At 32.6% G+C, this 15,813-nt stretch overlaps 2 protein-coding genes across 2 annotated transcripts; both read right to left on the minus strand.

The window, feature by feature from the left end:
* Positions 1–194: 194 nt before the first annotated feature.
* LOC108689895 lies at positions 195–12,130 on the minus strand. Its single transcript, XM_018196848.1, is given in 17 exon segments — positions 195–247; positions 356–515; positions 1,887–1,986; positions 2,077–2,979; positions 3,083–3,186; positions 3,717–3,828; positions 3,830–3,876; positions 4,019–4,129; positions 4,800–4,899; positions 4,980–5,364; positions 5,367–5,700; positions 6,568–6,723; positions 7,485–7,584; positions 7,665–8,116; positions 9,261–9,416; positions 10,922–11,021; positions 11,319–12,130. Coding segments are annotated over 17 exon segments (4,185 nt in total).
* A 1,172-nt stretch (positions 12,131–13,302) lies between these two features.
* Positions 13,303–15,468, minus strand: LOC108689896 (odorant receptor 82a-like). The gene is made up of 5 exons (XM_018196849.1): positions 14,654–15,468; positions 14,255–14,354; positions 14,036–14,146; positions 13,572–13,727; positions 13,303–13,359 (listed from the first exon to the last, which is right to left on the minus strand). The coding sequence occupies exons 1-5, from the start codon at positions 15,466–15,468 to the stop codon at positions 13,303–13,305; spliced, it is 1,239 nt and encodes a 412-aa protein (XP_018052338.1).
* Positions 15,469–15,813: the final 345 nt, after the last annotated feature.

Here is a 15,813-nt window from a genome sequence, read left to right on the forward strand (position 1 = left end):
ACTTGTTCTAGGTGAATAAGATTCAGTTGGAATTTTTCTGGCTCCTAAAGAGCCTTACATCGTGTTCAGCAATCAAAAAAACATCCTTTTGAAATCCAGATTAAGCCATTTTTGTATCAAATCAAACCTTAATACTCGTATTAAGGAAAATCAAAACTTTGATTTAAAAATCGTTCACTAGCGACCTCTAAATCTTAATATTTTAAAATAAAAATTTGGGAGTGTTCTTTTGGCATGAAATGGAAAACTTTTGAGCTAAGTGAATAAAAAAAAATTTTTTGTAAGTCTCATACATAGGTAAATTAACAATCGAGTTTGGCGATTAAGCAATAATAATAATAATTGTGTAAGAAACTTACAGCACTAAATGTATTCATAGATAACTCGATAAATTTGCCAGCTGTAAGTTTAGGCGGATGATGAGACATTGCGATGACTAGCACGAGTTCCAGAGCTTTATTCCCAGATAAATTATACCAGTCGATTTCATAGGTAGCAGCACCAATTTTGCTATACTGAAAATACGAAACATTAATACATAAATACACTTGTATTTTTTATAATGTATGTGCAAGATTATATAAAATACATTAATATTTATAATCTACTGTATGCATACTGAAAAAATGTTTGCAAATGTTTTAATTTTAATAAATATTTGTTTAAGTAGTACTAACTAAACATTTATTTACAGCAAATAAATCTTTATCCAATAAAAAAATTTAATTAAATTAATAGTTCATGTATGAATCAAATAAATATATGTTTACATTTAATAAATAATTAATTAGTACTATTATATTTAAAAATATTTAATATTTAGGATAATTATTTACATTACAGAATCCCCCAATGATCTTAATCTTGACATATGTTGTCAAGATCATGATCCTCAGTGATTTTCAACAAGTTTTAGCCGTCGCTCTTTATTTGTTAAAAAATTATTTGCAGTTAGTTAATAATTTTCCTGCTTTACATGAAAAAAGTAATCCAGATAGGGAGACAGATTTGAAATACGACTTTCTATGCGAAGCGAATTCCACTTCACATTTCTCTTGTTAAAGGATATCCGATTTTCCACGTAAAGGGAGATCCACCCCCCCCCCTGCTTAAGGGCGCATGATTTTCCATACAAAGCGATGCCACCTAATACTACGGGATCTCTGTGGAAAATCGTATTGCCTTAATCGGTCTATCCCATCTCTTTTTCCCTGTCTAGAATTATTTGATTTATCATGTAAAGCAGGGAAATAATTATCAACTTTTACTATTAATAATTTTTTAACGAATAACGAGCGACAGCTATTTGTTGAAGGTCACTCAGTATCATGACCTTGACAACATATATCATTGGATATATGTTATATAAGGTCATTGGAAAGATCTGAGTCTAATGTAAATAATTATTAAATTTAATACTTTTTTTTGCATTTGAAAAATTTTTTACAAAATCATAATTATTAAATAAAGCATTTTAAATATTCTTTGAAAAATATAGGTATTAATAATGAAATTTATATTTTACCTCTTCTTTCTATTGCAATTTTTTTGTATTGCAGATTTAAACCAACTCATTACTAATACAGTAAAAGATAAGTGAAAAATTTTTTTATTCTACAAATATTATGAAAATACCTGTTCCACGAGGAGTTCACCAATGTAACAAAATATCAGAACGTTAAATGTGAAAGATATCAACAAGATGAAATATATCAAGATGGCTATGGCATCGCTATTTTTCCATTCCTGAGAAGGTAAAACGTACTATCACAAAGTTCAACAAAACTATCTATACAAACTTTATTTTGCACTTTAAGAAAGACTATGTTCGTAAAGTATCGTAAAGTCAATATAATACGTCGTAAAGTCGATGTTGTTTTCTTTACCGTTAGGCAATAATATTCGAGCAAACATATAGTCAAGGTATAAGTCAGCAGTTCCAGTAAACATATTTCGCGTAGCACTTCCTCCACGCTGGCTGAAAATCTAGAAGCGTGTCATGTATCTATCCGAAAATCTAGAAAATCACGCGCAATATATATCTACTTGCACACTTTCCTCGCATTTTCCATTTACCTCAGTATTCGTACATGATGTTTCGCAATCGCGCTCAGACGTTTTTTCACGGTGGTGTCCTTGCTCCATTTTCCTTCCACCAAATCATCCAACAACAATATTAGTATATCTATTTGTCCGCACGCGTGCGTCACAAAAATCGCTGCCAAACTACAGGATGCCGTTGTGATTTGAAGCGAGATCATCGCGAATAGAATATGAATGCAGAACATGATCTCATAAGCAGGGCTGGCTGTGGGATCGAAAAACATATCGTAACCGGGATAAGTGTTTATTCTAATCGTGTAGTTCTCGTTAATTTCTTGTCTAGAAGATAACGGCATTATTATATAGTAAGACAATCCACCGATGTAAAGGAAAATCGCACACAGCGTGGTGAGTCTGCGTCCTAGCACTTGCTTCAGCATTATCTCGCGAGTTTGATGATGCACGATCCGCCAATCGTCCTCGACATGTCGAATACATCTTCCGAACGCGGCAGCGCGCGCACCAAAGTAACAATATTTAATTGTGTTAGTCAGGCAGAAGCCGACCGGACCGAAAAGCTTGATTTTAATGCTGATGTCCTTTTCGCGAAATAAAGTATAAAATCCGGCAGGTATCAGGACGAAACATAGAGCGGAGAAGCATATGACGGTTAATATTATCGAGATGAACTTTTCAATCTGCGACGGACTATGACCATAGATCGGATGCCACATACCGATCGGTTTTAGCATCCAGCGGCACAGCTGCATTGTGTAACGTATATCATGCTTATAATATATATTGTACATCTTGAGCGTTCTTTCTATAAGTTGGAATCGATCGCGCATGCTGTCGCTCACGGAGCACAACGATGACTGAAACGCGAACGTTACGCAACGTTCCGTTTCTCGTGACGCAAGCGCGGGAAAGTAATGACTTCAATATCGCGATCATGAACGTTTTATGTCTGTTATATGACCAAATGTTCAGCCATGCGTATGCAAACGATTGACTCTCCTCCCGGTCATTACTCTATTACTCGTCTGAGGGCTCGTCCAGTAATGTGAAAGCGCGAAGGGGTTGAAAGTTCACGAGTCCACGCACAATGCGTAACTTAGATATCTTCCAGGCGATATGCCAAAACTATATCGTTGGCGATTTTTGAATATTATTTATACTACATATAATATAAATATGCATTTTATATATTATTTTACAATATAATTGCAGTTTTCTTTTTGTCTCATATTGTAAATTTTTAAATAGTACAATCGATTTCTTGTCTCAATCAAATCATAATAGAGTTAATTTAATAGTAAGTTAAATTAATAATTTATCTATTTTAAGATTAATTGAATGACAACTAATGAACATGACATATGTCAATTTATTATTGATTTCTATACAATATTTTTTGAGGAAAAATAAATCTATAACAAATTTGCTATTACGAACAATAACAAGGATTATTCAAGTTTTATTGCGTAACTGTTCGAAGTAAATTTAAATATACTACGGATGTTTTAAGTATCTAGAAACAATGTAAACTTTAAAAACATGAATTAATAATGTAATAATTATAAAAGAATGAATAGAATTGATTAAGAAAGTTTACAAATATAGAATTATGAGTATATATAATTACTTAAACAATAACAACAGTTATTTATTACACTCACGGCGCTGAAAGTATTGAGAGATAAATCACAGAATTTGCCAGCTGTAAGCTTGGGTGGATAATAAGACTTCATCATAATCATAATAAGATCCACAGCCTTTTGGCCATAAATCATACCAATTAACTTCATACGCTGCTAAACCGATTTTGCCAAACTAATGAAATAATGAAATAATAGAAATAATTGAATATTGCAATTGTTATTATTTATTTAAAACAGGATTTATATATTATGAATTATTGATGATTGAAGATACTCTGAAAACAAATTTTTATTTTCAGCCCTGTAAAAAATACCTCTTCTACGAGAAGTTCGCCGATATAACAAAATATTAGATCATTGAATGTTAAGGCTATAAGTAACAAAATATATGACATGATGCTCACGGCGTCGCTATTCTCCCATTCCTGAGAAGATAAACATACAACTAAGTAAGTATCTTAATAATTTACCCGTGCAAAAAGAAGACTATTTCTGTTTTGTTACGGTTTAAGTACTCGCTACAATACTATATTAATTACTCACATTTTGTAAAAATATAGACAGTAAACTCTGAGGGTGCGTCCAAATTATTGAACTGAAACTCGAGCCGAATATAGAGCCACAACTTTCATTGCTTTTTGCCGAGCGGCGTAACAAATACCGAAATACTCGCGACTCGAGGTTCATCTTGAGTTTCGGCTCGATAATAATCTGAATGCACCCTAAAAAAATATATTTATTTGCATATACTACAAAAACTTTTTGACATATCGGAAAAGATTATTACAAGTCGCAGATTGTGAATAAGGAATATTATGAGACAAGTAAAATTTGTCTGCATCAAATATTTACATTGCTGAAAGATAGAAAAAAATGAATCACTATATAAGCATAACAGATATAATATTAATTAGCCTGACTTTTGGAACAAATACACGACTCATCCATTTTTATCAATATCATATATTATTGTAGCAAGCCCTTTAATTATTATAGTATTAAATCAAGAGTTATATTAAAAGTACGATAAAATTTGTAGTACGCGGGTAGCTATAATTACATTATCGTGCGTGTCTACTGCCATAATTTTCTTACCATTAAGAAAAGGTACTCGAGCAAGCATATCATCAAGGTTGCAGTCACCAGTTCCACTAAGCATACTTCATGTAATATTTTCTCCACGTCAGTCGTAAATCTAGAAACGCGCCATGTATCTACTCCAAATAAATCTAGAAATGTATCATGTAAACTATCTCGGCGCTTTCTCCATCTCACCTCAGCACACGCACGTGATGCTTCGTTAAGAAGCTCAGACGTTTCTCCATATTGGTACCTTCAGTCCTCTTCCCATTAATTAGATCATCCAAAAGCATCACCAATATCTGCACCTGTCCGCGTGCGTGCGTCGCAAAGTTCGCGGCCAGACTGCACACTGCTGCCGTAGCGCTATACTGTATCACAGCGGACAGGCAGTGTATACAAAAGATGATTTCGTAAGCGGGACTTGTTTGAGAATCGAAATAGAGATCATATCCCGGATAAAGCAGCGATTTACTTGTGAAGTTACCGTCTGTCTTTGTTCTGGAAGTAAATGGCAAGATCGTATGATAAAACAAGCCGCCACCGTAAAGAAAAATCACGCAAAGCATCGTTATTCTGCTATCAGCACGTTCCTCAGTATCATTCTGCGATGATTCTGATATTGCATTATCCGCCAATCGCTCTCGACGTGTTCGATACACTTTCCGATCGTTGAGATACGCGTTCCGAGGAAGCAATATTTGATCACGGAAGTTAGACAGAAGCTAAATGGTTCAAGAAACTGGATTTTATTTTCAATGTCCTAGAATAGAAAGTACGAACCGGCAGGCCCAAGCACAAAGCACAGACCGAAGAAACTCATGAACATCAACATTAAAGAAAGGAGCTTCTCGCTTTGCGAAGAGCGACCGTAAATTATGTGTCAAATACCGATCGACAGGATCCACCGACTTAACTGTATAGCGTAATATATGTCATGCTCATAACGTATGTTGTGTATCTTGTTTCTTGTGACGCAAGCGCGAGCAAGTAATGACTTCAATGTTGCGTGTATGTGCGTTTCATGGCTGTCATATATGACCAGGTGCTCAGTCATGCGTATGCGAACAATTGATTCTCCCCTCGGTCATTGCTTGTCCGTGGGCTCATTCAGTGATGTGCAAGCGTGAAGGGATTGGAAGTTCATAACGTGTTCTACACGCAATGCGTAGCCTCGATGTCTCTCAAGCAAAATCCACCGTTGATGATTTTTTAAATATTATCTATATGTTATATGTTATTTTACAATTGCAATTTTCTAGTTTTGTTTCTCTTTTTTTGATATACTAAATTTTAATTTTTAATCGCAGTATATTTTTTGTCTTACGATCAATCAGATCGTAATAGTAAGTTTAATTTCATTTATCAATATTTATAATCTATTTTTCTTTTATCAATAATTATAATCTTTTTTTTAAAATTGATTGAATGACATATTATGACAGATAATGAATGTGACATATGTTAATTTATTATTTTTTGAGAATAGATATAACAAACTTGCTGTCAGGAACAATAAGGAGAATTATAAGTTTTGTATATTTTTTGTGGATTGTAATTATAAATTTTATTGCGTAACTGTCCGAAGTAAATTTAAATAGACTACGGATGTTTTAAGTACCTAAAAACAATGTGAACTTCAGAAATTATTTAATAATGTAACAATTATAAACAAATGAATAGAATTGAACAAGATGGAGATCATCAATTTTACAAGTGTAAAATTACACAAGTATAATTACAAAGTTACTTAATCAATAAGAATAGTTATTATGACACTCACAGTGCTGAAAGTATTGAGAGATAAATCACAGAACTTGCCAGCTGTAAGTTTGGGTGGGTAATAAGACATTGTAATGATCATTACAAGATCCACAGCTTTATGGCCTGGTAAATCATACCAATTAACTTCATACGCGGCTGAACCAATTTTGCCAAACTAATAAAAATAGAAATAATTGAATATCAAAATTATATTATATTTGTTACTATTCATTCATCAAAATGGGATTCATATATTATGTATTTTCAATTGTACTTCTGAAAAAATTTTTATTATTAACAATATATTGTAAAAAATACCTCTTCCACGAGGAGTTCGCCGATATAACAAAATATTAGAATATTGAACGTTAAAGATATCAGTAACATAAAATATGTCAAGATGGCCACGGCATCGCTATTCGCCCATTCCTGAGGAAACAAACGTATAACTAGATATTTAGAATTTATTAATGAAAAAAGAAGATCCTTTCTATTTAAAGGATTTACTACAATATTAGACACGTAATACACATTTCGTAAAAACGGAGAAAGTAAACTCTAAAGTTAAAAAGGTAAGAAAAATACATGCTATAATACTCTTTGATGTTTTGACACATAGAAAGTTATTACGGAATGCAGATTGTGTATATAAATATTATAAGATGAGTAAAATTTTCTATATTATAAATAATTACACTGCAGAGGTAAAAAATACGAATCATTACATAAACGCAACAAATATAACAAATATAATATTAATTTAACTTTTGTAACAAATAAATAACTCTTTCGGTATCACATATTATGTTATTGCAGCAAGATCTTCAATTATTGTAATTTTAAATCAATAGCTATATTAAAAATACGAACTTGTTATATTCGAAAAAGATATAATTATGTTATCGTGATACGTGTCTGCTATCATAATTTTCTTACCGTCATGCAATAATACTCGAGCAAACAGATAATCAAGGTTGCTGCAACCAGTTCCAGTAAGCATATTTCACGTAATATTTTCTCCACGTCGGCCGTAAATCTAGAAACGCGCCATGTATCTATCCCATATAAATCTAGAAACGCGTTATGTAAACTATCTCGGCGCTTTCCTCGTCTCACCTCAGTACACGCACATGATGTTTCGTTATCAATCTTAAACGTTTCTCCACATTGGTACCTTTAGTTCTCTTCCCATCGACTAGATCATCCAAAAGTGTCATCAATATCTGCACTTGTCCGCACGCGTGCGTCGCAAAGCTTGCAGTCAGGCTGCACGCTGCTGTTGTAGCACTGTATTGTATCATAGCGGATAGGCAGTGCAAACAAAAGATAATCTCATAAGCGGGACTTGCTTGAGAATCGAAATAGAGATCATATCCCGGATAAACCAGCGGTCTACTTGTGAAGCTGCCATTCGTCTTCGTTCTGGAAGACAATGGCATGATCGTATGATAAGACATGCCGCCGGTGTAAAGAAAGATCACGCACAGTGTCGTTAGTTTGCGACCCACCAACACGTTCCTTAGCATCATTCTGCGATGGTCATAATGTCGCACGATCCGCCAATCGCTCTCGACGTGTTCGACACATCTTCCGATCGACGAGGCTCGCGCTCCGAGGAAGCAATATTTGATCGCGGAAGTTAGACAAAATCCAACAGGTCCAAACAGCTTTACCTTAATGTTAATGTCCTTCTCACGAAATAGAGTGTATGGACCGGCAGGTACAAGCACGAAGCACAGACCAAAAAAGCACACGAAGATCAGTATTAACGAAAGAAGTTTCTCGCTTTGCGACGAGCGACCGTAAATCATGTGCCAGATACCAATCGGTTTCAGGATCCATCGGCATAGCTGCATAGCGTAGTATATGTCATGCTTGTAATGTATATTGTGTATCCTGTCTGGAAGTTGGGATCGATCGCGCATGCTGTCGTCCATAGTGTACAACGCCGACTGAAATACGCACACGATACCATCCTGATGTCTGCGTGGCGACGCAAGCGCGGGAAAATGATGATGTCGTGATCGCGTGTAAGTGCGTCCCATGCCTGTTATGTATAACGTAAGGGGAAGACGTGCACATAGGTCTCTCTTTTCCAGTCATTGCATGTCTGAGGATCGTTATGTCGATGGCGAATGAAAGTGCGTAACATCATTAAAATTTACGAATTCTAATATAGTAATATAATAATAATTATGCGTAATATGGTAATAATTATGCGGATGTTCTCTTCGGTGTTTCTTTAGTGCGTAACGGAACGTTGGAAATATTACAGTCAGTATATAAGTGCGTAGGATATAGTTATTTGCACTTTGCCTAATATAGTATATAACTTAGCTTTATATTGTATTTTATAGGGAGTATAATATAATATTAGTTAATCTGTAATTTCAATTTTATCAGTATCGTAATAAATTTAATTCTATTTAAGTTTATATTTACGTGAGCGATAATTTATGTAACTTGATTTATTAACAAATATGCTGACGTATATGTATTTAAATTTTATTAAATATATTTTTTAACGCACTAACGTTACTATATAGTACATCTCGATAACGATGATTTTCGTATTAAATGTAGAAGGTACGAAGTAAATTCAGGTAAGCCACGGACGCTTTAACAATCTGGAATTTTGTCTTCTATCCATTTCTTATAAATAATCAAAAATAATTTTCATGTATAAGTAAAAATAATTTTAATACTACTCACACTGCAAAAACTGGCTAAGGATAAATCCATAAATTTTCCAGCTGTAAGTTTGATGGTGGCATTCGACATGGCCATTATTAATGTCAAACCGATTGCTCCCTTATTTGGTATACGATACCAATTTATCATATAAGACTTCATGCCAATTTGTATACACTGTTAAAAATATTTTGATGATTTTTATATAGGCAATAATTATGCCATATCTGACGTATATAGACAACAATTCTTAACGCGTTTAACAACTTAGTCATTTACGTTACAAAGTTCTTATAAAAATTGAATTTGAATTTTTTATATAAAAGTTAAGTTTAACACGAGCTTCAATAAAAAAATATCGAAATCCTTTAGTTCGAGGAAATTAACTATAAAGTTGCGAAAATAAAATTTCTATTTTTCTTGTTGTTACCCTAAGAATGTTTCAAGTCTCTTGAAATGAACAACGTAGAGAGAGTTGTTGAATACATATCACTTAATCTATTTTTTATTACATTTTTCATTTAGCACTGTTTTGTACACAAATAAATATTAAAAATTTTAGCTCAAGGTTTTATTATTGCATGTTTAACTTTTCACCAATAATAAATTAATTAATAAGTCTTTTTGTATATGCTGCAAAAAGTAAGATTTGGGAAATCGATCACCTAAATCGTTTCTGTAAGTCTTTTTTAAATCGTATATCCTTTGAAAGTATTTAATTTATGAACGAAAATAATTGAAAATATTAGATAATAATAGTAGTCATTAATTAATATGTAATAATTAATTACCTAGATAACATTTATATTGCATAAGATATCTAAAAGATATCTTTTAGATGTCTTGTGTCTAAAAGATGTTTAAAAGACGTTTTTTAGATATCTTATGCAATATACACATTATCTAATAATATCTAATATTAAATAATAATATCTAATTTTAATAATTATTAATATATATCTAAATTTAATAATTATTGAAGAAAATCAAATATTTAATAATTATTTCATAAGAATTATAAAAAGATAAATAACAAAATAAAATTGGCTCAAATATATTTTTATTGATATTTGTATTGATATAAATTAGTTTTATTGTCAATTATCAATCTTATCTCTGTAATGTATGATTTAGAAAACTTGATGGATTTTATAAAAATGTCGGTTTAATCTTTATAATGATTGCAAGTATATGTATATTAATGTATATAATAATGTAGAATATTCTACAATAAATCTTTTTTTTTTAATAAGAATATAAAAATTTATAATAAAATTGGATGATCGCGTTGTTATCTACACAAATTGATTAAAAATTAATATTACATGTACCTTTTCATTTATTTTATGCTACTAAATGTAGCCTATATTAAGTAATAATGTAAAATATTGATGAAGTATGATTTAGGTGACCAGTAAGTATTCGGCGATTTTCCTCTAATTATAGTAGAGGAAAGTTGCCATTACAATTTAAGTACCTGTTCAGCAAGGAGTTCACCAATATAGCAAAGGATAAATATATTGAATGTGAAAGATATAAGCAATGAACAGAACGTCATTGTTCCTAATGTTTCACGATGTTCCCATTCCTAAAAGGCTAACATCAAAATGTTATGAGCATTAAATGTAATTGTACTATATTGTGAACTTACTTAAAATATTGTCTGTAAATATGTTTCGTACCGTCATCATATTGAATCCTAGAAAACATATGTTTAGCGTACATCCGACTACATCCACGAGACAAATTTCGTTTAAAATTTTCTCTGTGCGAGCGATAAAACTGAAAGTTACGCGATTAAAATTTAAAAATAAGCTAAAATCTATTTACATAATATATTTTTTATTTTATTATATAATAATATATTAATTTTTCGATATATGTTTGTTTGATAATTATCAGGATTGTTAACGCAAAGTTTACTCCAATTATAAAATTTTTTTGTATATAATATTATATTAATTGTTTATCATAATGTTAGATTTCTTATTTTATAAGAAAAATTGCAAATAATTTCATTCTTCTGTATACAATCGGATTGTATCGCTCGGATAAAATCGTCTTCATATACAATGTTACCTGAGTATTCTAATATGATGTTCCACGATGTCACCGAGTCTTCCCTCGTGCGTACTATTCGCACTCTTCCTCTCTTTTCCGTCTGCGAGATCCTCCAGCTTTAGCATGAGTATCCGAAATTGACCGCAGGCATGCATGACAAATACTGCTGTCAGACTGCACACGCTGATAGTGATCGTATAAATGACGTAACCAGCTAAAGCTTGTGTGAATTGCGCGATTTCGAAGGATGGCGTGGTGCGTGGATCGAAGAGACCACGATAAATTGGAAAGGAGAGCGATCTCACTGTCTCGTTGTCAATGATCTCTGTCCTCCTTGCGCAAATCGGCATCACTGTGGTGAAGAATATACCTGCGGAATACATGAAGATCGCGCTGATGGAGGATAGCCACCTGCCGAACTTAGCATTGTTCACCATTATTTCTCGATCTTTCTCATGATTCAACGCGACACGGCTCCAATCCACGCGAATGTGCCGAATGCATTCGTCGATGTTCTCGCTGCGTTTAATGAGGATGTATTGTTTCATCGCGGCCATTAGGAAAAAACTGACCGGACCGATCATCCTGATCTTGGTATCGAGATCAGTGTCTACTAGGATAGTGCAGAGAGTGCATGGGATGAGCAGGAAACATATCAATAAACAACTGATCACCGTCAGAATCATGCAACCAATTTTTTCCATTGTGGTCTCGCAGAGAGTTAAGGGCCATACCCCGATCGGCTTCAGAAACCAACGATTCATCTGAATGCTATAATTCCAGCCATCCGTTATGGATTTGATAGACTTTGACTTTGAATAATCAGGCATGATAATGACTAAATCGCGACGATGCACATAACTGACTGAGCGTCAGTGAATTAATCGTCAGTCAGTTCGACATGCGCATGTGCGTCTTCTGTCTATAAACGTTCGTGCGTGAACGCAATTGATTCCTTCCTGTCCCTTTCTGCTTGCTGGCTATTTCATTATTAGTGAGACGGATTATAGTTCCTGGAGTTTTATTGCGTGCTTCATGGAAATCCTTTTGCGGGGATGTAGATAAGGAAATAAATTTTATAGGAAAGAAGGGTTCTAACCGTTATTCATCCAAGGAGAATATGTAATATACTGAGAACATATTTCCTATTTCATAGTATTTTCTAACATAATCGATAGAGAATCTTCTGTGTGTATTTGATTTCGCATTTGGTATCTTGAACGGGAAATGAGTGTATCTTCAAAAAGAGTGTAATAATAAATTTGAAATATAAATTTCTCTCTAAGGATTGTATCAATATTACTTGATTTTAAACGAAGCTTAAAATTTATCTCATTTTCTCTTTGTCTCATTTTAAAGCAAAAGAGAGATAGAGACAGAGAGTTTTAAACTGTGCTTAAAGTCAAAGTAACGTTGGTGCAACCAGACGATTAAACGACGATTAAAATATTTCTTGAAATTACTATTGACTATTATTATAATGCAGCATGTATGAAAATACAATACAGTGATAATGTTGGCTAAATAAATTTATTTCAATAAGTGTACTTTTACATACGCAAAATGCACATAAATATAATTACTTGGAACATATTGCCAATATCTTCAGAATTTATAAAGTGAGACTTGTGTGTTATTTGCCTCATATCTCAGCTAATAATAGGTAGAATCGAGGTCAAGGAATTAGTGTCATTGATCAATCGACATTGATCAATTCTACTGATTATTTTTAGTGGAAATATGTACATCGTATTTATAATCTCATAAAATTTTATAATTAACTATAATTAAAATTTATATCATATATTTTTAAATAAATTTTTAATAAACAAGAATACTATTTTGTTAATTTATAGTTTGTGATCTGGATAATAGGTACTTATTCAACATAAACAAATATTACATAAAGTTTTTATTAAATATCTATATTTATTTTATTATTATTTTAATAATTGCTTATTTTGCATATTGTTATTTTTTCATGCCAAAGTTGTATAATTATTTACGTAAGCAGTATAGTCCGAAGTATATTTAAATATGCTAATGCAGATTTAATTACCTAAAGCAATTAGAAATTACTTATCTGCATTTGAAAATTGATTATTTTTTGTAGAAATATTTGTATCTTAAAACATTTATACAACTATATTACACGAATGTTACACAGATAAAATGTCAATAATACAAAAATTATACCATTCTTTATTCAAGTATATAAATTGTATATATTTTATATATATGCATAGATTGTATGTATTTTTGCATACTCACATCACCGAAAGTGGAAAATGAGAGCTGAACAATTTTTCCGGCAGTTATCTTGAGGACAGCGTTGGATCTTAAAATTATCAGAATGAGCCCCTGGGCAGTTTTTCCAGGTAAGAGGTACCAGTTTGTCATATAGGCAGATTTACCGATCTGTTCGCCCTAAAGGCCGTTTTGTACCTGTTGTAATTCGATTAAAGAAACCAGCGATATTGCATCTTAATAAATTCCAATACGTAAATTCCAATACATAAATCTCAATCTTGCGAATGTATATTATATTTTTTAAAACTTTTAGATTGAATCTCACTCTAAAGAGTGAAAGAGAGCTCTCTTAAAGACTGGCTCCATTTTCATTCTTTAAAGTGAAATCGCACTCTATAAAATTTAGAAAGTAATGTTATAATTTTTTAAATTATAGATAAAGAGTGTATAGTTTCTTACTGTTAAATTTTTAAGTTAAATATTACCTGTTCAGAAAGTATCTCCCCGATGTAACAAAATATAAAAATATTAAAAGTAATCGAAGATAATACCATCGAATGTGATAAGATACTTTGATGATTACCATCAATAAAATCCTAAAAGAGATATTAAGATGTGATATATATATAGTTAAACGATAGAAATGCGAAGAATTGAAACGAAATAATATAAAGTATACATATATTCCGAAATAATTTCCATACCATAATGCAATAATACCCTAAGAAACATATATGCATAGTACATCCAATTAATTCTACAAGGCATATTACATTCATAATTTTTTCTGTACGAGATACAAAACTGCAAATATAGAGAGCATAATCGATTATAATTATTTTCCAGCAATTTTAATTTTATTAAGTTATTATTTAGTACGCAACATTTATTATATAATTTTTACATTAAAAAATAGAAAATTCACACATCATAAATTAAAAACATGTAGATGTTATAAATTAAGCATATAACATTTGCATTTAAAAAATTTTGCTGACATTAACTATATTTATTGCACTATTATTTAATTGTGTTGGATTAGATTTGATGAAAGCGCAGATTAAAAAATATTGAAAGAGCCATACTTAAAGAAGATAGCTCACCTCAAGATTCTTAAATGGTGATTCACAATGATTGCAAATCTTTGCCTCAGAGAAGTTCTTTCCTCTTTTTTATCGTCAATGAAATTTTCAAGCCAGGATATCATGATTTTCATTTGGCCACACGCATGCATCACGAAAACTGCTGTCAAGCCGCATGTTGCGACCGTAACGCAGTTGACGACGAAGGACGAAAGACACTGTAGAAAAAATACGAACTCGTATGCCGGACTGAAGTGCACGTTTAGAATCTTGTTGTAGAAAGGATAAGGTAATCCGCGAACTATTATGCTGCTATTTTCCATGTACAGAATACTTTTAGAAAGACCTTGGACGACATTGTACGAGAACACACCGCAGTGCATGAACACGGCACAAAAACCGGCGATGAATCGACCTAACTTGGCGCTCTTTAACATCACTTTTTGATCCTCGAATCTCCTGATGATCAGCCAGTCCATTTTCACGTGTTCCACACAATTGTGTATATCGTCAACGTGCATCAGGAGGCAGGAATAATTCACCATCGCTATGAACCAAAAGGTGAGCGGACCGAAATTTTGTAGCCTGGTCTCGTAGGACATCTGTGAATCGATGAGCATACTCAAACCATTAGGTACCATGGTAGTAATTATCAGGAAGTAACATATAAATATTGCGAAATCGGAGCGGATCTTTTCGATAAGTGAGGCGTTGACGGAACGCGGCCATACACTAATTGCCTTGAGAATCCAACGTATTATCTGGATACTATACTCGTTGTATTTATCGACTAAGTACGGAGAGATACTAGAATTATCTGCTAGATCATCCCCCATGATTTTCTGACGAAGGTAGTCAACTTACTGAACTTCTATTCTTTCGCTGTCGCACACGCAGTTGTAATGATCAGCGCGTGCGCAGAAATTGAACAGTACATGATACGACAAGTGATCTTTACAATGTATTGTCGTGTATTATTGTGATAATGTGCAGCCGCCGCGGCAACAGGTAGAAACAGCGTGTAATCGATATTTAGGCCTGAAGTTTTACGTATACTGGACAGTTTTTAAACACGCGCATTGAAAATCACGTCTGCGAGTAAGATCAATAATTTTATTGAGGAAATTTGTTATAATATATATAAGAATACATATATATATATAAGAATATATATAAGAATA

This window comes from Atta colombica, unplaced genomic scaffold (assembly GCF_001594045.1).
Source record: "Atta colombica isolate Treedump-2 unplaced genomic scaffold, Acol1.0 scaffold281, whole genome shotgun sequence".
NCBI lineage: Eukaryota > Metazoa > Arthropoda > Insecta > Hymenoptera > Formicidae > Atta > Atta colombica.

Excerpts from the sequence above, each read along its gene's own strand:
- LOC108689896 (XM_018196849.1), bottom strand. The coding sequence starts at position 15,468 with ATGGGGGATGATCTAGCAGATAATTCTAGTATCTCTCCGTACTTAGTC. Across the intron at positions 14,355-14,653 it reads CACCATTTAAGAATCTTGAG|TTTTGTATCTCGTACAGAAA; the intron begins GTGAGCTATCTT and ends CTATATTTGCAG. Across the intron at positions 13,360-13,571 it reads CATTTTCCACTTTCGGTGAT|GTAATTAAATCTGCATTAGC; the intron begins GTGAGTATGCAA and ends TAATTGCTTTAG.